Genomic DNA, 27,945 nt, shown 5'->3' with positions numbered 1-27,945 from the left:
TAGGATTATTTGTGGTAGTTATGTGAAAAATGTCATGGGTATTTTGATAGGGATTGCATTAAATCTGTAGATTGCTTTGGGTAGTATGGCCATTTATTTATTTTTATAGCTGTTTCAGCTTTTTAAAAAATTTTTTAAAATTTATTTTATTTATTTTTGGCTGCGTTGTGTCTTAGTCGCAGCATGCAGGATCTTCGTTGAGGCATGTGAGATCTTTTGTTGCAGCACGTGAGCTTTTCGTTGCAGTGCACGGGCTTCTCTCTAGTTGTGGCGTGTGGGTTTTCTCTTCTCTAGTTGTGGCGCGCAGGCTCCAGCGCGCGTGGGCTCTGTAGTTTGCGGCACACAGGCTTTCTAGTAGAGGCGCACGAGCTCAGTAGTTGTGGTGCGCGGGCTTAGTTGCCCTGCAGCATGTGGCATCGTAGTTCCCTGACCAGGGATCGAACCCGTGTCCCCTGCATTGTAAGGCGGATTCTTTACCACTGGACCACCAGGGAAGTCCCAGTAGGATGGCCATTTTAACAATATTAATTGTTCCAATCCAGGAGCACAGGGTATCTTTCCATTTCTTTGTATCATTGTATCATCTTCAGTTTTCTTCATCAGTGTTTTATAGTTTTCAGAGTATAGGTCTTTCACCTCCTTGGTTAAGTTTATTCCTAGGTATTTTATTCTTTTTGATGCAATTTTAAATGGGATTTTTCTTGGCTTTCTCTTTCTGATAGTTCATTATTAATGTATAGAAAAGCAACAGACTTCTGTATATTAATCTTGTAACCTGTAACTTCACTGAAATCATTTAGTGGTGGAGACTTTAGGGTTTCCTATGGATAGTATCATATCTTCTGAAAATACTGACAGTTTTACTTCTTCCCTTCCAATTTGGTTACCTTTTATTTCTTTTTTTTGGTCAGATTGCTGTGGCTAGGGCTTCCAGTACTATGTTAAATATCAGGGGTGAGAGTGGGCATCCTTGTCTTCTTCCTGATTTTAGAGGAAAAGCTCTTAGCTTTTCATCATTGAGTGTGATGTTAGCTGTGGGTTTGTTGTAATGGCCTTTATTATGTTGAGATATATTCTGTCTGCTGCAACTTTGATGAGAGATCATGAATGCATGTTGCACTTTGTCAAATGCTTTTTCTGTGTGTATTGAGATGATCATGTGATGTTGATCCTTCCTTTTATTAATGTGGTGCATCTCATTGATTGATTTGTGGATGTTGAACCATTCTTAGGTCCCTGGAATAAATCCCACTTGATCATGGTATATGATCCTTTTATATATTGTTGTATTCAGTTTGCTAATACTTTGTTGGGAATTTTTGCATCTATATTCATCAAAGATACTGGCCTGTAATTTTCTTTTTTTGTATTGTCTTTGTCTGGTTCTAGTGTCAGGGTGATGGTGGCCTTGCAGAATGAATTTGGGAGTGTTCTGTCTTCAGTTTTTTGGAATAGTTGGAGAAGGATGTGTATTAGCTCTTGTTTATATGTTTGGTAGAATTCCTCTGTGCCACTGTCTGGTCCTGACTTTTGTTTGTTGGCAGGTTTTTTTTTTTTTTTTTTTTTTTTTTTACTACAAACTCAATTTCACTATTAGTGTTTCACAGATTGTCTATTTCTTCCCAGTTCAGTCTTGGAAGATTGTATATTTCTAGAAATGTATCCATTTCTTCTAAGTTGTCTTACTTGTTGGCATGTAAGTATTCTTAGTGTTCTCTTATGAATTTTTGTATCTCTGTGTTATTGGTTGTTATTTCTCTTCTTTTGTTTGTTTGTTTCTTTTTTTTAGCCTCTATTTTTATTTGTTTCCTCTCTGATCTTTATTATTTCCTTCCTTCTGCTGACTTTGGTCTTTGTTTGTTCTTCTTTTTCTAATTCCTTTCACTGGTAGGTTAGGTTGTTTATTTGAGATTTTTGTTTGTTTCTGTATCACTTTAAACTTCCCTTTTAGAACTGCCCTTTTGCTGCATCCCATAGATTTTGGAAAGTTGTGTTTTTATTTCCATTTGTCTTGAGGTATTTTCTGAATTCCTCTTTGATTTCCTCATTGACCCAATGTTTTTTTAGTAGCATGTTGTTTAATCTCCACATGTTTGTGCTTTTCCTATTTTTTGTCCTGTGATTGATTTCTAGTTTTATACTGTTGTGGTCCAAAAAAAAATGTTGATATAATTTCTATCCTTTTAAATTTGTGAGGCTTTTTTGTGGCCTAGCATGTGATCTGTCCTCAAAAACGTTCCATATGCACTTGAAAACAATGTGTATTTTTCTGTTTTTGGATGGAATGTCCTGTAGATATCTATTAAGTTCAACTGGTCTATTGTGTCATATAACCACTGTTTCCTTATTGATTCTCTGTTTGGATGAAATATTCATTGATGTAAGTGGGGTGTTAAAGTACACTATTATTATTTTATTATTGTCAGTTTCTCCTTCTATGTATTTCAGTATTTGCTTTATATATCTAGAAGCTCCTATATTAGGTGCATTTATGTTAACAAATGTTATATCCTCTTCTTTTTTTATAAATTTATTTATTTTATTTTTGGCTGAGTTGGGTCTTCGTTGCTGCGTACAGGCTTTCTCTAGTTGCGGCGAGCGTGGGCTACTCTTCGTTGTGATGCGTGGGCTTCTCATTGCAGTGGTTTCTCTTGTTGTGGAGCACAGGCTCTAGGCGCGCGGGCTTCAGTAGTTGTGGCAGTCGGGCTCAGTAGTTGTGGCTCGCAGGCTCTAGAGCGCAGGCTCAGTAGTTGTGGTGCACAGGCTTAGTTGTTCCGCGGCATGTGGGATCTTCCCAGACCAGGGCTCGAACCCATGTCCCCTGCATTGGCAGGCGGATTCTTAACCACTGTGCCACCAGGGAAGTCCCTATATCCTCTTCCTGTGTTGATTCCTTTATCATTATAAAATGCCCTTCTTTGTCTTTTGTATAGACATTGTTTTAAAGTCTGTTTTGCCTGATATGAGTATTGTTACCCCAGCTTTCTTGACATTTCCATTTGCATGCAGTATCTTTTTCTATCCCTTACTTTCAGTCTGTGTGTGTCTTTAGCTCTGAAATGAGTCTTTTGTAAGCAGCATACATATGGGTCTTTGTTTTTTTGGCTGTGCTGTGTGGCATGTGGTATCTTAGTTCCCAGACCAGGGATCAAACCTATGCCCCCTGCAATGGAAGCGTGGAGTCTTAACCACTGGACTGCCAGGAAGTCCCTAGCGAACATATGACTTTTGATTGGTGCGTTTAGTCTATTGCCATTTAAAGTGATTACTGATAGGAATGTACTTATTGCCATTTTGTTACTTGTTTGCTGATTGTTTTTGTAGTTCTTCTCTGTCTTCCTTTAGTTTCTTCTCTTGTGGTTTGATGATTTGCTTTAGTGTTCCTTTCTCTCTAGTTTTTCTGTATCTATTGTAGGTTTTTGATTTGTGGTTACCATGGGGTTCATATATTTCGACCTATAACTATATCTACCTGTTTTTTTTTTACCTGTTTTAAACTTGTAGTCATTTAAGTTCAAAAAGATCTAAAAGATTCTTCTAAAAGAGCTACATTTTTCTTACTTTCACATGTTACGAGTTTTTGATGTCATATTTTACATCTTCATGTTTATCCCTTAACTGTTTATTATAGTTCATTTTACAATTTTTTGCCTTTTAATTTTTGTACTAGCTTACTGAAATGGTCAATCACAGCCTTTAATATACATTTGACTTTACTAGTGGGATTTTTCCTTTCCTATGGATTCTTTGTTCTTGTAGCCTTTTGTTTTCCGCTTCAGCATTTCTTTTAGGGTCAGTTTAGTATTGATGAACTCTTTTTGTTTTTGCTTATCTGAGAAATTCTTGATCTCTCCCTCAATTCTGACTGGTTATTTTGCTGGGTAGAGTATCCTAGTTTGTAGATTCTTCCCTTTCAGCACTTTATATCATGCCCTTCCATTCTGGCCTGCAAAGTTTCTGCAGGAAAATCAGCTGCTAGCCTTTTGGGAGTTCCCTTGTATGCGACTCTTGGTTTTTCTCTTGCTGCCATTAGAATTCTCTCTTTAACTTCTGCTGTTTTCATTATGACATGTCTTTGTGTGGGTGTCTTTGGGTTCATCTTGTTTGGGACTGTTCTTCCTGTACCTGAATATCTGTTTCCTTCTGCAGTTTGGGAAGTTTTCAGCCATAATTTCATCAAATACATTTTGACTCCTGTTTCTCTCTTCTCCTTCTGGGACCCCTATAATTCAAATGTTGGTATGCTTGATGTTGTCCCAAAGGTTCCTTAAACTGTTTTCTTTTTTATGTTTCTCTTTTAGCTGTTCTGAATGAGTGATTTCCATTACTCTATCTTCCAGATCACTTAGTATTCTTCTGTATCACCTAGTCTGCTGTTAATTCCTCTTGTGTATTTTTCATTTCAGTTATTGTATTCTTCAGTTCTGAGGGGTTCTTTTAATATTTTCTAGTTCCTTGTTAAATCTGTCATGTGTTCATCTCTTTTTTTTCAGTCAGTATTCTTATTCCCAATGCTGTGAACTCTTCATCTGGTAAATTGTTTATCTGTGTTACATTAGTTGTTCTCACAAGGGTTTTTGTGTTCTTTCATTTGAAACAAATTCCTGTCTTCTCATTTTGCTTATCTTTCTCTGTCTCTGTGAAACTAGATGAAGCAGTTACCGATCCCAGTCTTGGAGGGGTGGCCTTGTGTGGGGATGTCCCGACACAGTCTGCGTGTGCCAGCTGCTTTGCTGGGAGAGCTGGATCTGACGTGGGCATGAGTCACATCTTCCCCCAGGGTGCGCTGGCACCTACCACCTTGGTAGGAGGTGGGGCTGGACGTGGAGGAGGCAGAGTCAGGTGTGAGCTGGGTTCGCAGACCCTGAGGGTCAGTCTGAGCTGGTTCGTTCCCTGTAGGTGTGTGCCCTCCCCTCCGAGCGTCAGCACGTTTGCTCCAGAGGGGAGCGCACTGGAGCGGGCGCCCAGGGCTTGCTGGGGGGTGCCTGAGCAGCACAGGCACCAGTCACAGTTGCAGCCAATCCTGACCTGCTGTGAATGCCAGTAATAGCCATCCTCGCCCTGTTCAGGTGCCGTGCTGGGTTGAGTCAGCTCTGGCTCCTCAACCAAGCACTCTCCTCAGCTGCAGCGGCCTTCACCCTCCTGAGTGCGGTGCGGGCTGCACCACAGAGCGAGAGGGGCCGCAGAGGGTGCTCAGTGTGGGCCGGGCCGTGGCCCGGGTTGGTGTGGAAACTGACCAGAGCCCGGGCAGTTTCTGTCTGCTTCCTCCACTTGGCCCGGGAGTGAGCAGGCATGTGCCCACTCTTCACGAGTAGAGTCTGGGTTTGTCACATCCCCACTGCTGGTTCCACTGGTTTTCAAACCAGCTAAGGGGACTTGGCCTCCTCGTGTTGGACCCCAGGGCCGGGGTGCCCAGAGGTGGTTCCAACTGCTCACTCCCCAGGGAGGGTCTCCCGAGTCAGTGTCATCCCCCTCCTCCTTTGTGACCCCTCCCAGGGGCGCAGGTCCCGACCTGATCGCTTCTCCCCCCTTCCTACTCAGCCCTGTAGGGCTCTGTCTTACAGCCTTGGTTATAGAGGAATCCCTCTGCCAGTTTCCAGTGAGAATTGCTCCACATGTAGATATATTTTGATGTGTTTGTAGGGGTAGGTGAGCCCCGTGTCCTCTTCCTCTTCCATCTTGATGTCCTCTGGAAAAAGCCTTTTTAAAAAATTGTATTGAGGTATAGTTAATTTACAATGTTGTGTTTAATTTCTGCTGTACAGCAAAGTAACTCAGTTATACATATATATATTGTTTTTCAGTTCTTTTCCATTATGGTTTGACATGGGATTTTGAATATAGTTCCCTGTGCTCTACAGTAGGACCTTGTTGTGTATCTGTGGCAGTAGCTTTTACAGTATAGAAATATGTAGTCCTGTGGGACTGCTGTGGAGGCCTTGCTGGCCACCAGACGGGCGATCTGAGGTGTCCCCTGGGCAATAGTTGCAAAAACTGGGGCTCTAGACGAGTTTATAAGCTCCTTTCTGGAAGATGCCGCTGAGCGGGAGTGAGGCAGAGGGGGCGCATAGGATGGTGTCCCAGCCCGCGTTCCCTCAGAGCACCTCTGTTCCAGGGCCTCGGGCTGAGCCACACCTGGAGCCTGACCCTCAGGCCGAAGCTCCGGGACAGGAAGTAGGCCTCTTTCACGGAGAGAGTCGGGGTGTGTTCTGGTGTGGTGTCTGTGCGGTGTCCTGGGGTGGGACCCTGCCAAGAGCTGTCTCTGACCGTCACAGTCCTGTGGGCCCAGGAGCACAAGCCCACTGGCCGCCAGAGCCGGGTGTTCACGGGCATCCCGGGGCAGCAACACCAGTGGGCAGTGGGACACCAGCGGCATGTAGGAGCTCCCCCCGAGCCGTGGGCTCTGGACATGCTGGAGCGAGGATGCAAACACCCAGCTCTCGAGGTCTCTGGAAAGGTTTGCGCTCAGCCGTTAGATGTTGTGTGTCAGCCTGCTCCTCAGGCTTCTGCCTCGCTGGTGAGCCAGCAGAGCCTCTTTCACAGGAAGGCTGAGCTCCTGGGCCTGCCGCCTCTTGTTGTGCCCTGAGGGTGGTAGCTGTCTGAGACTCCGCCTCCACTGGTTATGGTGCTCTGGGACCTTTTCGTGTAAGGCCCACTGGCAACTGGAGCCGGGTGACGTGGAGGTGTCGCCTGGCAGCAGCTGCAAAAATCAGGGCGCCAGAGGGTATAAACTCCTCTCTGGGAGATACCAGTGAGGTGCAGCAAGGCAGGGGGTGGGCAGGAAGATTGCATCCACCCGCCTCCATTCCCTGGAGCACCTCTTGGGCCCCTGCAAGCCTGCCATTTCAGAGGCCTGCCCCTCAGGCCAAAGCCCCTGGACAGCAAATAGGCCTCTATCTCACAAAGATGGGCGAATGTTTTGGTCTGTTATCTGTGCAGCGCCCTGGGTTGTAGCCTGCCAAGAACTTTCTCCAATGTTACAGTCCCAGGGGACCCAGAAACGCAAGCCCTCGGTGTTCAGAGCCAGGTGATCAAGGGGCATCCCCTGGGCCGAAGCCTCAAAAACCAGGCACCTGACGTAAGAACCGGGGCACTGGTGTGTGTAAGAGCTCCCCTCCCAGAGGTGCCGGTGCTGTGGGCGTGGCAGAGAGAGCGGTGAAGACATGCACCCTCCCAGGAGACAGGAAAAATGATGGGGCTTGCCGGCCCTCACGAGGCAGAGAGAGCGCCAGGATGGCTCCACAGAGACAAAAGGAGAAAGGTCTCAGTTAACCAACAGGCCTCCCCCAGCTTTAGCAAGAGGGAGCACAGTGGCAGCGCCAGCGCCCTGTCCCTGGAGAGTGTCCCACCAGGCCGGGCTCCTCGGGCCGAGGCTCTGAGATCAGCCAGTGAGCCTCTGCCGTCAAGTCTGGGCCCTGGGCTGAGTGAGCCTGCGTGTCAGGGCGCCTCTGGGCCTCCTGAAGCCCGCTGGGTCTTGGGGATGCGGGGCTGGGTGGGCTGCAAGCCAGATGTTTTGGGGGCTCGTCTCTCGCCGGGGCGCCCTTTGTGGGGTGCAACCTCTGGCTCCTCAGGGAGAAGCTCCAGGTTTGTGATTCCCTCCTTGTGTTGGGCAGCTGTGCCAGGGGTGGGTTTATGGGGAGACTGAGTCAGCCTCTCCTACCCGCTTCCACGTGGCTCTTGTCTCGTTTGTCAACGTGAGGTAGCTGCTCGGCGAGTTGAAGGTCTTTTTCAGAGGAGATGGCCGCACCTGCAGCTGTAGACGCGTGTCTGGAGGAGGGGAGCTCAGGGTCTTCCTGAGTCACCCCACTTGGGTCCCGATGGCTGCAGTTTGGGGCATCAGTTTGGCAGCGTTTCAGCTTTCTTTTTTCTGCTGTGCTTGCAACTTTTCCGTGAGATTGTTTCCAAAGAGAAAGAGAACTTCAAAAATGTTCATACCCTTTGATTCAGTGATTTCATCTAGGAATCTATCCTAGAGAAATAATCAGAAATCTAAGCCACGATTGATGTATAAAGCTTCCACACTTTTTGTAATATAAACACTGTAAATAACCCAGTATCTCAGGGCCTTTGTGCTTTTCGTTTGTCTACACTTTGTTACTTCAGTGCTGAACTGTCTAGACGCCTACGGGGCCATCTTTCTTCAGGGGTTATATTTTTGAGAGTCACACTCTGTGAAGCACCTTGTGGATAGTTTGGGTTGGTACACGTGAAGACAAGGCGGAAGGAAATGGCTCTGTGGGTAGAAATCTAGGTTCAGTATTTGAAGGTGTCTGATGTGCACTTCTGAATGGGCTCAGATACTTGTGGCGTTTCAGGGCTCCCGCCTGAACACCCAAAGAGCCCGAGTGGAAACAGGTGCAGCAGAGGCTTCCGATAGCACCAGGTCTGTGCAGGGGCAGGAATATGGACGTTGAGCCGGAAGCCTCGACTTAGTCTCGGTTGGCCTTGCACAGCCAGCGACTGGCCTCGCTCAGCCGGGCAGTGAGGGAGGCGTGTGAGGGCCGCGAGGGGTGCCGCTGTCGGCTGTGAAGGTGCTAAGGGGAGTGGGGATGAAGCGTCTGCACGGACGGAGCAGCTGCAGTGGGCAGGCGGAGGCTTGTCCCGGGGCCACAGTGTTTCTCAGTGGAGCGGCGCTGGCAGTGCAGTCCCAGCAGCACCATTTCCGCGCTCCCAGCACGGCATCATCCACGGGGGTCTAACTCGTTGCCAGCAGCCCCGGGAGGCACTGTTTCCGTCACCTCCACCCCACCGCCAGCCTGAGGGTCCACAGGGACCTCCAGGTTCCCTGCCAAAGTGTCTTCACTCTGCCAGGCATTTCAGACAGAGGAGATTTCACGTGGGGAACTGATTACAGCTGCCCCCCAACCCACCGCCAGCCGGGGCTGGTGGAATAGAACAGGGGTGATGACCAGTTTGGCTATAGAGGCAGGAAGCCAGGTGACGAGACCGGGAATGCCGGAGAGGCTGCCCTTCCTCCCACCTGCCAGAGACCGCTTGGAGGCCGGTGTCTCGGGGCCCAGCGCTGTGGCTGGCACACTTCTCCCTCGGCACCACAGAGCATGGGAGGGCGGGCCTGCATCCAAAGAGCGGAAGGTGAGCCACTAGCAACTTAAGGTGTTGTCAGCTCACCTCAGATTGTGGCACCGCTGCCAGGCAGCCGGTGTGATACGTCCCTCTTCACTGCCAAAGCTCCAGTTTTGTCTGGGTGGCCATTCCTCCCATCGTGGTGAAGATGGGCTCCACATCCAGGGTCCACGCCCACTGTCCTGGCTAGTGCTGGATTTGGAGCGTCACGTGGCCTGGAGCTCCACTATCTACCCGTGTGGACAGAGCTGGCCTTTTCTCACGTCTAGTGAGGTGTCGCCAGTCCTGGCGGGTGAGTGTCCTAAGTCAGGAGCAGTAAGGTACTGCCGACCCCACATATGCGTTCTCATTTACTGTGTTTATTTAATGCATATGTGTTCTTTGATCTTAATTTGTACCTGAACCTGGATTTATAGTCTGAGAACTTTCACGTTGCACAAGGGCGGGGCTGGGAAAATCGGGCTCTCCGTGGTTCACCCGCAAGGTCAGACTGATCCCAGCCCCGAGCTGCGGCCGCAGTGGGATGATGTTTCATCAGCACTAAATATCCTGACCACGAACGTAGCCTTTTCTGCGTTTTGAACCCGAGTTCAACCTGGGATACTGACAAGGGGCCGGGATGGTGGGAGTGGAAACCATGCAGCCCCTGAGGGAGCAAAGAGAATATGAGCACACAAATTAGGAACAACGTACAGGAGTCCAGGGAGTGCACTTTGTTCCTGTCTAAGAAAGTTCTCACTAATAAACACACCTGTCCCATGCCGGGGAGCCTGACCCCTGACCCCTGACCCTGGGGCATGAGGAGGAGCCGGGGTGAGTGAGCCAGAGGAAAACGGGCTGTGGTTAGGGTAAGCTGGCTGCTGCTGAGCACGGCTGGGTCTCCCAAATAGGCTACCATTCTAGCAGCATTCAGTTCTCTAAGGTGCTTTTAAACACAGAAATCATGATTCTGAAGAAGGGAAGAGAAAGGATGTTTAGGGTCAGTGGCCCAGAACAGGGAAGTTTCCCTTTGATATTTTCTACCTGAGTGATCCTGGTATGAGCAGCCCTTCAGTGTATATTCTTTTTTTTTTTTTTTTTTTTTTTTTTTTGCGGTATGCGGGCCTTTCACTGTTGTGGCCTCTTTAGTTGCAGAGCACAGTCATCCAGACGCGCAGGCTCAGCGGCCATGGCTCACGGGCCCAGCCGCTCCGCGGCATGTGGGACACGAACCTGCGTCCCCTGCGTCGGCAGGCGGACTCCCAACCACTGCGCCACCAGGGAAGCCCCAGTGTATATTCTTGATGTCACTTATGCTGGATGACAAATCCTGGAACCACTATTGTTAGATGGACTGGAGGTTTATGGCTCAGTCCAGAATAATTCAAGGAGGAGACTGGTGTTTTTCCTTAGTGGGAACTGTGTGGATGAATGTTGCATTTCTTTTTTTATAAATTTATTTATTTATTTTTTGGCTGCATTGGGTCTTCGTTGCTGTGCTCGGGCTTTTTCTAGTTGCGTTGAGCGGGGGCGACTCTTGGTTGTGGTGCACGGGCTTCTCACTGCGGTGGCTTCTCTTGTTGCGGAGCACGGGCTCTAGGTGCGTGGGCTTCAGTAGTTGTGGCTCGCGGGCTCTAGAGCGCAGGCTCAGTAGTTGTGGCTCACAGGCTCTAGAGCGCAGGCTCAGTAGTTGTGGTGCACGGGCTTAGCTGCTCTGCGGCATGTGGGATCTTCCCGGGCCAGGGCTCGAACCCATGTCCCCTGAATTGGCAGGTGGATTCTCAACCACTGCATCACCAGGGAAGCCCCGAATGTTGCATTTCTGGAAGCAGATAGATGGGGCGGGAAAAGTACTGTCAAAAAATATGGGTGTGAATTATGGCTCTGCAAATTACCATGTGATCCCGGAAATATCAGTCTACCTTTACTTCTTCGTTTTATAAAGTAATGGTAAAAATTTACAATATCCTCCTTCTGGTTTTGTTTTTATTCATAGCAGTTACTGGCAAACAAAATATTACGTCTTATACTCATTTTTTATTATCTGTTTCTAAAGTACAGGGTCCATGGAAACATCTGTATGCTCCCACTCACTAAATAAAAAAAATAAGAGAATATAACAACCTCTGAACAAAGAGCTTATGCTGGTTTAGGAGACAAAACACATAAAACCAAAACAGCAACCTGAGGACATTGAGTAGGGTTTGCAGTGCTTCCCTGAGTCCCTGGAAGCTGGTCTATGGAAGCTGCTTCTCACCTGTGCTCTGGGCTTCGGGTGGGGTTCATATGAAAAATGTAACTCGGGGGGCTTCCCTGGTGGCGCAGTGGTTGAGAGTCCGCCTGCCGATGCAGGGGACACGGGTTCGTGCCCCGGTCCGGGAGGATCCCGCGTGCCGCGGAGCGTCTGGGCCCGTGAGCCATGGCCGCTGAGCCTGCGTGTCCGGAGCCTGTGCTCCGCAGCGGGAGAAGCCACAGCAGTGAGAGGCCCGCGTACCGCAAAAAAAAAAAGTAACTTGGTCCTGGAGCAATCAGGCAGACGACTCAGTTTGCCGTGAAACACCTGTAGTCTCGCTCAACAGATCACTGGGGTCCCTACTAGAAGTAAAACTTGTGTGCAAAGAGCTCTTCCCCCGGCACGCTGGCTTGGGGTCAAGAGGGTTCAGGTTAAGAAATGTGTTTCCTGTCAAAGCTCCCTGGGGAGGGAGCGTGGAAAATGGCACTGGTTTCCTGGGCTGGGGACACCAATGGTGAATCATTCTGTTTGCTTTTTAGTAGCATAGGAACAGTTGATGCCACTCCTTGGAAATGTTGTTCAGTAACGCAGTGTTCTCAATCCCTGAAAGTTATCTTTTTGTGAAGGTAAAGAAGAAAACAAAATAAGTGAGGAAACGTAAGAGGGTAAAAGAATTTGTATGTTGACTTGGGATGTGTTTGGGATACGAAATACTTAGCAGACTGATGCCAGAGGCAGACAGGAGGAACAGGTGTAGCTGGAATAAAAAGTAAACCACAGAACAGTATTTCTGCCCATCAGGAAATACTTTTTGCAGGCTACCTGATATTAGGGTCTCAGTACCAGCATTATCCAGGTATCTTTGCGACTTGCAACAAGGCCCCGCTCCCTGTCTCTGGCTACTTTGTGTAAAACTGTGAGATACTATATAACCTCACTGATTCGTGGACAGGGTCTCCCTATCAATCAGCTGAAAGGTTGGCCCTCCTGAGATGTCACAGGCTCTGGGGCTGGCAACGTGCATTACTACGAGGTCAAGTGACCTGCGCTCCCTGGCTGGTTAGCCAGGTATCTGCCCCTGCATCTCCGACTCCATCACAGGAGCTAACTCAGAGCATGTATCCAGCTTCAGTACCTGCCTGCCTCAGCTCCACCTCACAGGCTGCGGGGGTGACTGTCCCAATGCTCGAGTCCCCCCAACTCTAAATGGAAAAGGGCTGCCTGCAGCTCAGCGTCAGTGAGGGGATTCAGCGAGGTGGTGCACACTGGTAAAGCTGAGATAGTTGCGCCTCTTTCTTCCAGGAGTTATTGGTGTTTGCTGCTGTCACCTTGACATTTGTAATTTACTGAATGAGATCTTGATGTATTACACATTTAGTAATGTCCATGATGATAAAGTGTTAATGGAGGTTTTGCAAACCAGGGTATATTTTGAAAAAGCTGTATAGTAAGTATTTCAGAAAAGCTTTTTCAAAAGGACTTCAAAAGAAGGTTCTGGACCTACAACACATCTATCTATCTCCTATCAAGTACGAGTATAATTTGGTTACCTGAAATGCCTTACTACCTGCTTGAGTTTGAGCCCATTTTTCCCATCTGTAAAATGGGGCTACTACTACTTGCCTGTGGAGGAAGTGTGAGGATTACGTGAAAAAAAAAAATAAGGCACACAAGAGGCACTTGGTAAATATTAGGTATTTCATCCTGAGGCTGAGTTTCTCTCTGCTGATCGTTAACTGACATTCTCTCCAGTATTTAGAACACAGCTGAAAGCAGCAAAGAAAAAGTTTTATTCTTTGATATAAAAGAAAACTTTAATGTGTATACAACATAGTTTTTTTTGTCCTTTTTTTTTTAAAAAAAGAAAATTGCAGAAATATAGACCTGGATAGAAAAATACACTCAAGCAGCTGCTCAAGACAATTCATAACTCCTAAAATAATGAACAATCGCACACAAATCTCAGCGTAAGCCTTTTTTTCCTTTAAAAAAGTATTCACATTTACTTAAAAACACGCCTAGTTATTTGACAAGATATTCAATAACCAGCAATAACTTAATAAAAGAACATTTCCTTTGTGATAGTAAGAGTTTTGGTTCTACAATACTTGTCATAGTAAAAAAACACTTCTGACTCCTGGTGCCCAAAAATGCTCATACAGTTCATTGGAGCCCATAAATTTGGGGGTCCTAGACCTCAAAGGGGAGCATCTTTGGTCTTCCCTGTACTTAGGACCAAAACAGACAGTGATCCTGGCATACAAATAACAAAAACAAAGGTGCAGGAGACCACAACTACTCAATAAAAGCTATTTATGCCCAATAAATAGTTTCCAAAAGAAAAATAATTTGCTTTTCACTGAATGAATTCAGGAGAAATGAACACATTGAGATACACTGTTTTCCACCTGTTATCAACCTGCCATCCATAAAGTCAGTTCTGCCACTACCAGCAGGGGGTGCCTGACCACAGGAGAAACAGCCACATAGTTTCCCAAAAGGCAACCTACAAAAATACGTTTACCTGTATTTACATGAAAACTTCTTTGGGTGAAAGTTTAGTTTTCAAAGTACAAGTGTAACATTTTCTCCTCGACACTGGATTCAAGTAGAAAATACAGGTCATATAAAGTTTGATTGGCTGAAACATGAATAAACCTTTAAAATTACTAAATATGTGAATATTGCTAGAATACCAAAGGAAGTGACAATGAATTTAATCTGTGTTAGAAATCTTTACATTCCATGTGACTTGTTATTTAAAATCAAAGATAACAGAACCCATACATCCAAATGACTGACCTTTCAAAGGCCTGTGTGAAGTGTTGGAAACACTTCAGAAACTGCCCTCAGAGTCACAATCCACAGGAAAAGACTGGCTTTTACCTCAGAGTAAATGCTGGCTTTTGATCACAGACGGTACTGGTGAGCTGTGCCTTCCACTGTCTTCCCAAAATTGAATTCACCTCAAAGGCTAAACAGGGCACCTCTGACGGCCTCACAAAACTGCCTGTCGGGGCGAGTCCACCGCTGCGGCCACCACGACCACGTCACGCTATGTGAGACAGGACTGCAAACAGTGCAACGTTCTGAAATTCATCCTCTACCGCCATGCTTATTATTCCAGGTGTGGGTGCATTTGCTCTTGAAAACCAGCCTCTACCTTCCTGCCACGTCCCATCTTCATAGCCTCTGGCCCGTCAGCAGAATCAGTGCAAGTCGGCAGGAAGCACAGTGAAAACATGAATTCGACTATTTTAAAAAAGTAATTTTAAAGCTTCATTTTAAAACGTGTATTTTTAAAATTTAAAAACCAAGTATTTTCTGCACTTGGTCGGATTCTTTCTACCACTTGACAAAGGTGCTAGACCCTCACCCAGCCTCGTACAGACGGTGCAGGTATTTCATGTTCTGTGGAGAAATTCTACAAAAATACAATGTGCTTTTCTCTCCATAAGTTGGAATAAAGAGTAGGGTGGTGGGAGAAAAGGGAGGGATAAGTAAAAACAACAAAAAGGAGGCGTGCAGTATACAATGTTTTCTTATTTTAAGACTGGAATAAAACTTGAAGAAGTATTTCCCCTCGGGAAACTGACCTGTCTGACGCCTGGCCCTACAGGGTGACTGCCGGCCCGTGCTCTTCCACCCCTCCGGGGGGCAGGGCCAGGCTGTGGCGGGGGTCAGACCGGAGGGAGCTGAGCAGCCTCTGGACACTGCCCTCCCGCCCAGGGCTGTGCAGGCCAGGCGCCAGGCCAGCGCCGTTGACCCGAGCGAGGCTGCCTGGTGGCGGCCTGGGTACCAGCCGGGGCTCCAGGACGCCCTCGAGGACCACGTCGGCCTCTTCGTCGCTCTCCATCTCGTCAGGGGGCAAGTTCTGCAGGACGTGGGCTGTAGGCAGGCTGTGGCGGCTGGCCGTGCTGTCCGAGGAGCGGCTGGAGCTGCCCAACGCACGGCTGCCACGCACCACGTTGTTCCTCTGGTTGGCCGGCTTGACCGTGACGATGAGGTTGTGGCTGTTGGCGATCATCATGTCCGTGACCTGGTCCAGTGTCTTCCCGGCCACCTCAATCCCGTTCACCTCCAAGACCTCATCGTCCACGGCCAGCAGCCCAGTGCTCTCGGCCAGGCCGCCAGGCACCATACGGGAGATGAAGATGCCGGGCACCTTCTCCAGCCCCTGTGGGGCCACGCGCACGCTCGTGCCGTCGCGGATGTAGAAGCCCAGTGGCTTCTGGCAGCCATGCCGGTACAGCCTCACACGGCGGTGTGTCTCGGGGAGGATGTCCACGTCGATGATGGAGGACACGGGGCGGAAGTCATGGGGCAGGCCAATGTGCAGGTGTGTGCGCCGGCGAGGGCCGTCCTCCCGCAGGGCCAGGGGGCGCCGCCGCCTGGACAGTGAACCCACCCCGAAGCTGCAGCGCTCGGCCTCTTCTGGAAGAGCACAGAGGAGTCAGTCAGAGGAGAGACCCGCGGGCAATGGGGAAGCACAAGTCGAACAGCATCGAACACCCAGAGCCTGAGGCTGGCCGTCCAGGTAAGGCCTGGCCTCCTGCAGCTCCCTTCCCACCACTTCTCTGACTTGTGGTGTGACCCCAGGGAAGTCTGAGGCAATGGGCAAATCAAACCGTATAGAGAACTGACTGAAACACAAGTCTCCCACACATGCCCAGGAGCTGAATGATCGATTCATTTTGTCACACTTCAGTTTTGGGGAAAGTCCCAACCTCCTGGATGATATGCAAACACAATGCAGTAACTTTATGGGTTGTTTTGCTGAGCCCACAGCAATCCTGGCCTCAGGTGAGCTGGCCCAACAGTATTCACCAGGCAAAGGTTTGATGCCGAGTTCAAGCACAATCACCTCCTTAACATTAGCTCTCCGGGCAACCAACAGAATGGTTGAAAGGTTAAGAGAATTAACAATAGATGAAAGGTTTAAAAGTGCCTGACTGGATTCTGCAATGACAGTGGAGCGGGAAGCACCAGGAACGTCTTCCAACCTGGACCACAACTGCAGGGGCAGAATCTGTCTGATGTAACTAATTTGGAACTTGAGAGTCTGTTGAAGGCTCAACTTCCAGGGGAAGAACTGGACGGTAATTGCAGTCAATTTTGCTCAGTTTCAACTCTCAGCACAGTAGCAGCTGCCTAGCCCACGCCCCAGCACCCTGGGAGGCAGCTGTGCACTGTTCCTGGAGAGTATGTGGGCCAGGGTGGGCAAAAAGGACCCTGCTCTCCAAACATCAGGCATCTGTGCCCTGATTACGGACTGCTACTTCTGATCACAAAGGTGTAGATAGAGGTAGGTGGCTATTGTACCTCCCTGCATTGTTGCAAGCCCCTCTCCTTCTACCTGAAGGAACGTCCAGGAGAGTTAAAGGACTGGCACCCTTTCTCTCCCTTCATTTTTCACCTTTTTTCATTTTGGGAGCCAGACCTTAAAGTCTAGGACAGTAAAAACAACTGCATATATGGGGAAAGTTAGAAGTGACTGTGCATGCTCAAGGAAAGACTCAGAAAGGACCTTAGAAAACCTTAAGTTCACACCTTAATGTTGATACTCAGCAAAGAGCCTCCAACAATTAAAAAAAAAACACCCCAAAACAGTAACAAAAACCCAGCAAACCCTGGGGAAGGGGTAGAATCTGATTTCCAGAGCTACCATGTTATTAGCTTAATCTCCAGTGTTCAACAACAACAAAAAAAGTCACAAGACATACAAAGAAACGAGAGTGTGCCCCAAAGGAAAACAGTAATAGAAACTGTCCCTGAAACAACCTGACGGCAGATTTACTAGACAAAGACTTTAAAACAATGGCCTAAGACATGGTCAAAAAACTAAAAAAAAAAAAAGAGATGTGGGTAAAGTCAAGAAAACAATGTATGAACAAAATGGAAACATCAACAGACAGAAAACCTAAAAGGAAACTAAACAGAAATTTTGGAGATGAAAAGTACAATAATGGAAATTATTGAACAGGGGACTTAAAGGCAGATCTGAGCAGGCAGAAGAAGGAATCAGTGAACTTGAAGACAGGACAGAGAAATGATCATATCTGAGGAACAACAAAAACAAAAGGTTAAAGAAAAGAGAACAGAGTGTAAACAATCACTGGGACACCATTAAGCAAACTGATATATGCCTTGTGAGAGTCTGAAAAGGAGAAGAGAAAGGGGTGGAGGGAATATGGGAAGAAATAATGGCTGAAAACTCCCAGACTTGAGGAAGTGTGCAAATGCAAACATCCAAGCTCAACAATCTCTATGTAAGATGAAGTCAAAGAGACACAAGATTACAAAATAATCAAACTTAATAAAGACACAATATAGGGGGCAGAGTCAAGATGGTGGCATGAGAAGACGCCAAGTTAGCATCTCCCCACAACTAGGGCTCCTGCCTGCCACTGATGGGGGACCGTGATGCCCAAGGAGATGGGAGGAATCCTCAAGTAAACCGGTAGGATGTGGGGGGACTGGGGGGGAGGAGAAGTGGAAGCCAGACAGGATGGGGCCCCTGAGGCCGGGGAGATCAGGAGAGGCAGGGGGAGGGGCCCTGTGAGAGGAGCAGGAGAGGAGTGGAGGGCGAGTGCCCGCCCACTCAGGCCCGGGGAGCCTGCTGGGCTCCCAGGCTGATCCCCGCCCTCCAGGACAACCCCCCCACCGGCAGCATTCGTCCTGGAGGCATAGGAAGGAGGCCGAGAGGAGAACAGGAGAGGCAGGTGGGAGGGGCCCTGTGGGAGGAGCAGGAGAGGAGGGGAGGGTGTTTGCCCCGCCCACTCAAGCCCAGGAAGCTTGCTGTGCTCCAAGGTGAAGTCCCCCGCCCTCTGAGACCAGGAGTGGGGGGCACGCCTTGGCCCCTTCTGTTCCGTTGAGCCTAAGCCCCACCCTGCACAGCCCCCAGGGCCTTTTCCAGCCCTGTGGGTCCTAAGCATAGGCCCCGCCCACCACCCAAACCTCGCTCTTGCTTAGGCCCCGCCCTCCACAGCCGGGGCCTTTTCCCCCCTTTTTTCCTCCTCTTTTTTTTTACTATTGTGGTACTGTTGTACCCTTTGGTTGTTGATCCATCGATATTTTTACTCATGTTATTTCTAACATATCTGCTAGGTTCCTAGTCTAATTCTATTTTGGGCTTTGATATTGTCCTCTGTTTTTGTTTTGCCACCCCACATGGCTTGCAGGCTCTTGGTTCTTGAGCTGGGGGTCGGGCCGAAGCTCCTGCAGTGGGAGCTCCAAGTCTGAACCACTGGACTAACAGAGAACCTCAGACCCCAGGGAATATTCATCGGAGTGAGGTCTCAGAGTTCCTCATCTCAGCACCAAGACCCAGCTCTACCCAACAGCCTACAAACTCCAGTGTTGGAAGCCTCAGGCCAAACAACCAGTAAGAAAGGAACACAATCCCACTCATAAAAACAACAACAACAACAAAAAACATGGGACAGCAAAAAAATATTTCCAGATGAAGGAGCAAGGTAAAAACCTACAAGACCAAATAAATGAAGAGGAAATAGGCAGTCTACCTGAAAAAGAATTCAGAGTAATGATAATAAAGATGATCCGGAATCTCGGAAATAGAATGGAGGCACAGATTGAGAAAATACAAGAAATGTTTAACAAAGATCTAGAAGAACTAAAGAGCAAACAAACAGAGATGAGCAACACTATAACTGAAATGAAGAATACACTAGAAGGAATCAATAACAGAATAACTGAGGCAGAAGAACAAATAAGTGACCTGGAAGATAAAATGGTGGAAATAACTGCCGAGGAGCAGAATAAAGAAAAAAGAATGAGAAGAATTGAGGACAGTCTCAGAGACCCCTGGGACAACATTAAACACACCAACATTCGAATTACAGGGGTCCCAGAAGAAGAAGAGAAAAAGAAAGGGTCTGAGAAAATATGTGAAGAGATTATAGTTGAAAACTTCCCTAACATGGGAAAGGAAATAATCACCCAAGTCTAGAAAGCACAGAGTCTCCCATACAGGATAAACCCTAGGAAAAACACACCAAGGCACATACTAATCAAACTAACAAAAATTAAATTCAAAGAAAAAACATTAAAAGCAGCAAGGGAAAAACAAAAAATAACATACAAAGGAATCCCCATAAGGTTATCAGCTGATTTTTTAGCAGAAACTCTGCAGGCCAGAAGGGAGTGGCAGGATATACTTAAAGTGATGAAGGAGTAAAACCTACAACCAAGATTACTCTACCCAGCGAGGATCTCATTCAGATTCGATGGAGAAGTCAAAAGCTTTCCAGACAAGCAAAAGCGTAGAGAATTCAGCACCACCAAACCAGCTTTACAACAAATGCTAAAGAAACTTCTCTAGGTGGGAAACACAAGAGAAGAAAAATACCCACAAAAACAAACCCAAAACAATTAAAAGAATGGTAATAGGAACATACATATCGATAATAACCTTGAATGTAAATGGATTAAATGCCCCAACCAAAAGACACAGACTGGCTGAATGGATACAAAAACAAGACCCATATATATGCTGTCTACAAGACACCCATTTCAGACCTGCGGACATATACAGACTGAAAGTGAAGGGATGGAAAAAAGATATTCCATACAAATGGAAACCAAAAGAAGTTGAGTAGCAATACTCGTATCAGATAAAATAGACTTTAAAATAAAAACTGTTATAAGAGATAAGGAGGGACGCTACATAATGATCAAAGGATCAATCCAAGAAGATATAACAATTATAAATGTTTATGCATCCAACATAGGAGCACCTCAATACATAAGGCAAATGCTAACAACCATGAAAGGAGAAATCGACAGTAACACAGTAACAGTAGGGGACTCTAACACCCCACTTACACCAGTGGACAGATCATCCAAAATGAAATAGATAAGGAAACACAAGCTTTACATGACACAATAGATGAGATGGACTTAACTGATTATTTATAGAACACTCCACCCAAAAGTGGCAGAATACACTTTCTTTTCAAGTGCACACGGAACATTCTCCAGGACAGATCCCATCTTGGGTCACAAATCAAGCCTCAGAAAATTTAAGAAAATTGAAATCATATCAAGCATCTTTTCTGACCACAACGCTATGAGATTGAAAATCACTTACAGGAAAAAAAAAACTGTAAATAAACACAAGTATGTGGAGGCTAATCAGTGAGCTACTAAATAACCAAGAGATGATTGAAGAAATCAAAGAAGAAATTAAAAAATACATAGAAACAAATGACAACGAAAACATGACGACCCAAAACCTATGGGACACAGCAAAAGCAGTTCTAAGAGGGAAGTTTACAGCAATTCAGTCTCACCTCAACAAACAAGAAAAATCTCAAATAAACAATCTAACCCTACACTTAGAACAACTAGAGAAAGAAGAACAAAGATAACCCAAAATCAGTAGAAGCAAAGTAATCATAAAGATCAGAGCAGAAATAAATGAAATAGAAATGAAGAAAACAATAACAAAGATCAATAAAACTAAAAGCTGGTTCTTTGAGAAGATGAACAAAATTGATAAACCCTTAGCCAGACTCATCAAGAAAAAAGGGAGAGGATGCAAATCAATAAAATTAGAAATGAAAAAGGAGAAATCACAACTGACACTGCAGAAATACAGAGGATAATAAGAGAGTACTACAAACAACTATATGCCAATAAAATGGACAACCTGGAAGAAATCGACAAATTCTTAGAAAGGTACAATATTCCAAGACTGAACAAGGAAGAATTAGAAAATATAAACAGACCTATCACAAGTAATGAAATTGAAACCGTAATTAAAAATCTTCCAACAAACAAAAGTCCAGGACCAGACAGCTTCACAGGCAAATTCTCTCAAATATTTAGAGGAGAGCTAACACCAATCCTTCTCAAACTCTTCCAAAAAATTGCAGAGGGAAAAACACTCCCAAATTCATTCTACGAAACCACCATCACCCTGATACCAAAACCAGAAAAAGATACCACAAAAAAATTATAGACCAATATCACTGATGAACATAGATGCAAAAATCCTCAACCAAATACTAGCAAACAGAATCCAACAGCACATTAAAAGGATCATACACCACGATCAAGTGGGATTTATCCCAGGGATGCAAGGATTCTTCAATATACGCAAGTCGATCAATGAGATACACCATATGATCATTGAAATAGATGCAGAAAAAGCTTTCAACAAAATTCAACACCAATTTATGATTAAAAACTCTCCAGAAAACGGGCATGGAGGGAACCTACCTCAACATAATAAAGGCCATATATGACAAACCCATTCAAGCATCATACTCAATGGTGAAAAACTGAAAGCATTTCCACTAAGATCAGGAATAAGGATGTCCACTCTTGCTACTCTTATTCCATGGCAATCAGAGAAGAAAAATAAAAGGAATGCAAATTGGAAAAGAAGAAGTAAAACTCTCACTGTTTGCAGATGTCATGATACTATACATAGAAAATCCTAAAGATGCCACCAGAAACTACTAGAACTAATCAATCAGTGAATTTGGTAAGGTTGCAGGATACAAAATTAACGCACAGAAATCTCTGGCATACCTATACACCAACAACAAAAACTCAGAAAGAGAAATTAAGGAAACACTCCCATTTACCATTGCAACAAAAAGAATAAAATACTTAGGAATAAACCTCCCTAAGGAGGTAGAAGACTTGTACTCAGAAGACTATAAAACACTGATGAAAGAAATCAAAGATGACATAAACAGATGGAGAAATATACCATGTTCTTGGATTGGAAGAATCAATATTGTGAAAACGACTGTACTACCCAAAGCAATCTACACATTCAGTTCAATCACTATCAAACTACCAATGGCATTCTTCACCATTGAATTAGAACAAAAAATTTTACAGTTTGTATGGAAACACAAAAGACCCCAAACAGCCAAAGCAATCTTGAGAAAGAAAAATGGAGTTGGCGCAATCAGGCTCCCCGACTTCAAGCTATACCACAAAGCTACCATAATCAAGACAGTATGGTACTGGCACAAAAACAGAACTATAGATCAATGGAACAGTATAGAAAGCCCAGAGATAAACCCATGCACATATGGTCACCTTATCTTTGATAAAGGAGGCAAGAATACACAATGGAGAAAAGACCGCCTCTTCAATAAGTGGTGCTGGGAAAACTGGACAGCTACATGTAAAAGAATGAAATTAGAACACTCACTAACACCATACACAAAAATAAACTCCAAATGGATTAAAGACTTAAATGTCAGACCAGACACTATAAAACTCTTACAGGAGAACATAGGAAAAACACTCTTTGACATAAACCACAGCAAGATTTTTTTTGACCCACCTCCTAGAGTAACGGAAATAAAAACAAACAAATGGGACTTAATGAAACTTAAAAGCTTTTGCACAGCAAGGGAAACCTTAAACAAGACGAAAAGACAACCCTCAGAATGGGAGAAAATATTTGCAAATGAAGCAACTGACAAAGGATTAATCTCTAAAATATACAAGCAGCTCATGCAGCTCAATATCAAAAAAACAAACAACCCAATCCAAAAACAGGCAGAAGACCTAAATAAACATTTCTCCAAGGAAGATATACAGATTGCCAACAAACACATGAAAGGGTGCTCAACATTACTAATCATTAGAGGAATGCAAATCAAAACTGCTATGAGGTATCACCTCACACCAGTCAGAATGGCCATCATCAAAAAGTCTTCAAACAACAAATGCTGGAGAGGGTGTGGAGAAAAGGGAACCCTCCTGCACTGTTGGTGGGAATGTAAATTGATACAGCCACTATGGAGAACAGTATGGAGGTTCCTTAGAAAACTAAGAATAGAACTACCATATGACCCAGCAATCCCACTACTGGGCATATACCCTGAGAAAACCATAATTCAAAAGGGTCATGTACCACAATGTTCATTGAAGTACTGTTTACAATAGCCAGGACATGGAACCAACCTAAGTGTCCATAAACAGATGAATGGATGAAGAAGATGTGGCACATATATACAATGGAATGTTACTCAGCCATAAAAAGAAACGAAACTGAGTTATTTGTAGTGAGGTGGATGGACTCAGAGTCTGTCATACAGAGTGAAGTAAGTCGGAAAGAGAAAAACAAATACCGTATGGTAACGCATATATATGGAATCTAAAAAAAAAAGAAAAAAAAATGGTACTGATGAACCTAGCTGCAGGGCAGGAATAAGGATGTAGACGTAGAAAATGGACTTGAGGACACGGGGAGGGGGAAGGGTAAGCTGGGACGAAGTTAGAGAGTGGCATGGACATAAAAACACTACCGAATGTAAAACAGCTAGCTAGTGGGAAGCAGCCACATAGCACAGGGAGATCAGCTCGGTGCTTTGTGACCACCTAGAGGGGTGGGAGGGAGGCTCCAGAGGGAGGGGATATGGGGACATGTGTATGCATATGGCTGATTTGCTTTGGTGTACAACACAAAGTCCACACCATTGTGACGCAATTATACTCCAATAAAGATGTATCAAAAAAAAAATACTAGACTCAGTATAATCTTACATGCTCCAGGACACAGGGCAGGAGCAGTAATTTGAAAGGAGGCTGGGTCACACCCACCTGCTGATCTCAGAGCGCCCCCTGGAGTGGCAGGAGGCATCTGCAGCTCACCCTGGGGACACAGACGCTGGTGGCAGCCACCTTGGGGAACTCATCCTACCACATGGACACCCGTGATGGAAAGTGCTGTTTTTGAATTCTCCCTATAGCTTATCAGCTTCAGGACCCAGCCCTGTCCTGCCCAGCAGCCTGCAGGCACCAGTACTGGGAGGCCTCAGGATAAGCGACTAGCCAGGCAGGGACACAGCCCCACCCCCACCAGCAGGCAGGCTGCCTTAAGACCCCCCCCAGCCCCCAGCCACTCCTGCCGACAGCCCCGCCCACCAGAGGGGCCTAGGCCCTGGCACCACACCCTGGAACTAGATGCAAGACCCCCACGGCCTTGCCAGAGGGGGTCTTGGATCTAGCCAGAGACTAGAGACTAGATCCACAGCCAGAGACTGCAGGACCCAGCTCTGCCTACCAGTGGGTAAGTACCAGCCCCAGAACCCCCTGGGCCCCCAGCCCTGACCAGAAGCAGGCAGACACCAGCCCCAGGACCACTGCAGCCAGAGACTCCAGGACCAAGCTTCACCCACCAGTGGGTGGTCGCTGACCCGAGGATCCCTGCCGCTTGCCTTTTCAGGTGTCAGGCGACATGTCAGCAGGCTGGCAACAGTATCAGGACACCCCAGGACTCAGCCCCGCCCACCAGTGGGACGACACCAGCTGTAGGACCCCAAGGACCCTTCAGCCAGAGGCCTCGGGACCTGGCTTCACCAAGCAGTGAGCTGGAACTAGCCCATGGACCCCCCAGTCCCCAGAATCACCCACCAGAAAGCCAGACCAGCTCTGAGATAACCTTAGAATCCTCAGCTAGCTGCCCAGGGATACAGTGGGCCAGCACCAGCCTTGGGGTACTGTAGAACCCACAGCCAGCCATGTCAGGAGCAGGACCCACCCATGTCAGGAGCAGGACCCACCCACCAACAGGCCAACACTAGATCCAGGAACCCCAGTTCCGCAGCCATCTGTGCCAGAACCAGGCTCTGCCCAACGGTGAGCACCAGATCTGGGACCACCCTGGGTTCTGCAGCCAGCCACCTTGTGACCTTGTCCTGCCAACCAGAGGCCAGCAGCCTCCGCACAAGGCAGGGCCTGGCAAACAACCAGACGGGGCCAGCTGCACCTACCAGACTGCCCACAAAAGTCATCCTGCCACAACAGAAGGACCAGCGCAGCCCTCATATAGCCCTAGAGCAAACAGCTCTGGTGACTAGAGGGCAGTGTGCCGCAGGGAACATAGGACATCTCCTAAAAAAGACTACTTCTCTAAGATCAGGAAATGCAACCAACATATGAGACACACAGAAATAAAAACAGCAAATTAGGTAAAATGAGGCAACAGAGGAACATGTTCCAAATGAAAAACCCCCGAAGAACTAAGAGAAGTGGAGATAAGCAATCTACCCAATAAATAGATCAAGGTAATGATCATAAAGATAATCAAAGAACTTGGGATAAGAATGGATGAGCAGAGTAAAAAGTTAGAAGTTTTTAACAAAGAGTAAAAAAACAGAAGGACCAGAGACAAAGAATACGATATCTAAAATGAAAAATACACTAGAAGGAATCAATAGCAGATTAAACGATGCAGAAGAATGGATCAGCTAGCTGGAAGATAGAGTAGTGGAAACCACTGAAGCTGAACAGAAAAAAAGAATGAAAAGAAATGAGGACAGTTTAAGAGACCTCTGGGACAACATCAAGTATACTAGCTTTCTCATTATAGGGGTCCCAGAAAGAGGAGAGAGAGAGAAAGGGGCAGAGAACATATCTGAAGACATACTAGCTGAAAACTTCCGTAACCTAGGAAAGGAAACAGACGTCCAGGTCCAGGAGGTAGAGAGTCCTAAGCAGGATCAATGCAGATAGGACCACACCAAGATACATTGTAATTAAAATGGCAGAAATTAAGATAAAGAGAGAATATTAACTGCAGCAAGGGAAAAGCAACAAGTTACATACAAGGGAACTCCAGTAAGGCTAACAGCTCACTTTTCAGCAGAAACTCTGCAAACCAGAAGGGAGTGGCACCATATATTTAAGGTGATGAAAGGCAAAAACCTACAACCAAGAATACTCTGTTTGGCAAGGCTCTCGTTCAGATCTGATGCAGAGGTCAGAAGTTTTACAGCTAAGCAAAAGCTAAGAGTTCAGCACCATGAAACCAGCCTTACAAGAAATGTTAAAGGGGGGGCCTCCTTGGTGGCGCAGTGGTCGAGAGTCCTCCTGCCGATGCGGGGGGCGTGGGTTCGTGCCCCGGTCCGGGAAGATCCCACATGCCATGGAGCAGCTGGGCCCGTGAGCCATGGCCGCTGGGCCTGCGTGTCTGGAGCCTGTGCTCCGCAACGGGAGAGGCCACAACAGTGAGAGGCCCGCGTACCGCAAAAAAAAAAAAAAAAAAAATGTTAAAGGGACTTCTTTAAGCAAAGAAGAAAAGGCCACAACTGGAAACATGGAAACTATGAAAGGAAAAAGCTCATCAGTAAAAGCAAGTACACAGTAAAGGTAGCAAACCTACCATGTACAGAGGTAGTAAGAAGGTTACAAGACAAAAGTAGTAAATCACCTATATCTGCAATAAGTAGTTAAGGGCTACAAAAACAAAACAAAATGTAAAATATAATATCAAAACAGTTAATTGTGAGGGGAGGGGAGTAAAAATGCAGGGTTGTTTAAATGTGTTTGAAATTACGAGATCAGCAACTTACCATCCCTCATGGTAACAACAAACCAAAAATCTATAATAGATACACACAAAAGAGAGAAGTTTCTAAACATAACACTAAAGATAGTCATCAAATCACAAGACAAGAGAACAAAAGAAGAAAGTATCAAAAAAGAACTACAAAACAACTCAAACAACTAAAATGGCAATAAGTATGTACCTATCAATAATTACTCTCAATGTAAATGGACTAAATGCTCCAATCAAAAGATACAGAATGGCTGTATATGGATACAAAAACAAGAGCCACGTATATGCTGCCTACAAGAGACTCACTTCAGATCTAAAGAGACACACAGATTGAAAGTCAGGGGATGGACAAAAGTTATTCCATGCAAATGGAAATGAAAATAAAGCCAGGGTAACAATACTTACATCAGACAAAACAGACTTTAAAACGAAGACTGTAACAAGTAACAAAGGACTTTACATATTGATCAAGAGATCACCCAAGAAAAAGATATAACAACTGTAGATATATATGTACCCAACAGAGCAGCACCTCAATACATAAAGCAAATATTAACAGATATAAAGGGAGAAATTGACAGTAGCACAGTAATAGTGAGGGACTTGAACATCCCACTACCATCAACAAACAGATCATCCAGACAGAAAATCAATAAGGAAACTGGTCTTAAATGACACATTAAACCAGATGGACATATATATATATATATATATATATATATATTCCATCCAAAAGCATCGGAATATACATGCTTTTCAAGTGCACGTGGAACATTCTTCAGGATAGATCACATGCTGGGCCACAAAGAAGTCTCGGTAAGTTTAAGAAATCATATCAAGCATCTTTTCCAACCATGATGCTGTGAGACGAGAAAATCAACTACAAGAAAAAAAGTGCAAAAAACAAAACCATGTGGAGGCTAAACAATACTAAACAACAAATGGATCACTGAAAAAAATCAAAGAAGAAATTAAAACATATCTGGAGATAAATGGAAACGAAAAAACAACGACCCAAAATCTATGGGACGTGGCAAACACAGGTCTAAGAGGGACGTTTACAGTGATACAAGCCTACCTCAGGAAACAAGAAAAATCTCAAACAGCCTAACCGTACATCTAAAGGAACTAGAATAAGAACAAACAAAACCCAAAGTTAGTAGAAGAAATAATAAAGATCAGAAGAAATAAGCGAAATAGAGACTTAAAAAAATAGAAAAGATCAATCAAACTAGGAGCTGCTTCTCTGAAAAGACAAACAAAATTGGTAAAACCTTCAGCAAGACTCATCAGGAAACAGAGAGGACCCAAATCA

General features: G+C 45.7%; 2 protein-coding genes across 5 annotated transcripts in view; one reads left to right on the top strand and one right to left on the bottom strand.

Annotated features, from left to right (window-relative positions):
* ADNP2 (ADNP homeobox 2) overlaps positions 1–27,945 on the top strand; it is a 76,609-nt gene that overhangs the window by 40,826 nt on the left and 7,838 nt on the right. The window lies entirely within an intron of this gene.
* Positions 12,563–27,945, bottom strand: part of PARD6G (par-6 family cell polarity regulator gamma) — a 108,328-nt gene continuing 92,945 nt past the window's right edge. The window contains exon 3 of the mRNA XM_082853381.1: positions 12,563–15,730. Within this exon, the coding sequence (XP_082709507.1) occupies positions 14,910–15,730 (821 nt within the window). The 3' untranslated portion in view covers positions 12,563–14,909. The remainder of the gene's footprint in view (positions 15,731–27,945) is intronic.

This window comes from Leucopleurus acutus (assembly GCF_964270905.1).
Source record: "Leucopleurus acutus genome assembly, chromosome: 13".
NCBI lineage: Eukaryota > Metazoa > Chordata > Mammalia > Artiodactyla > Delphinidae > Leucopleurus > Leucopleurus acutus.
This window is presented reverse-complemented; position numbering and strand designations above follow the sequence as displayed.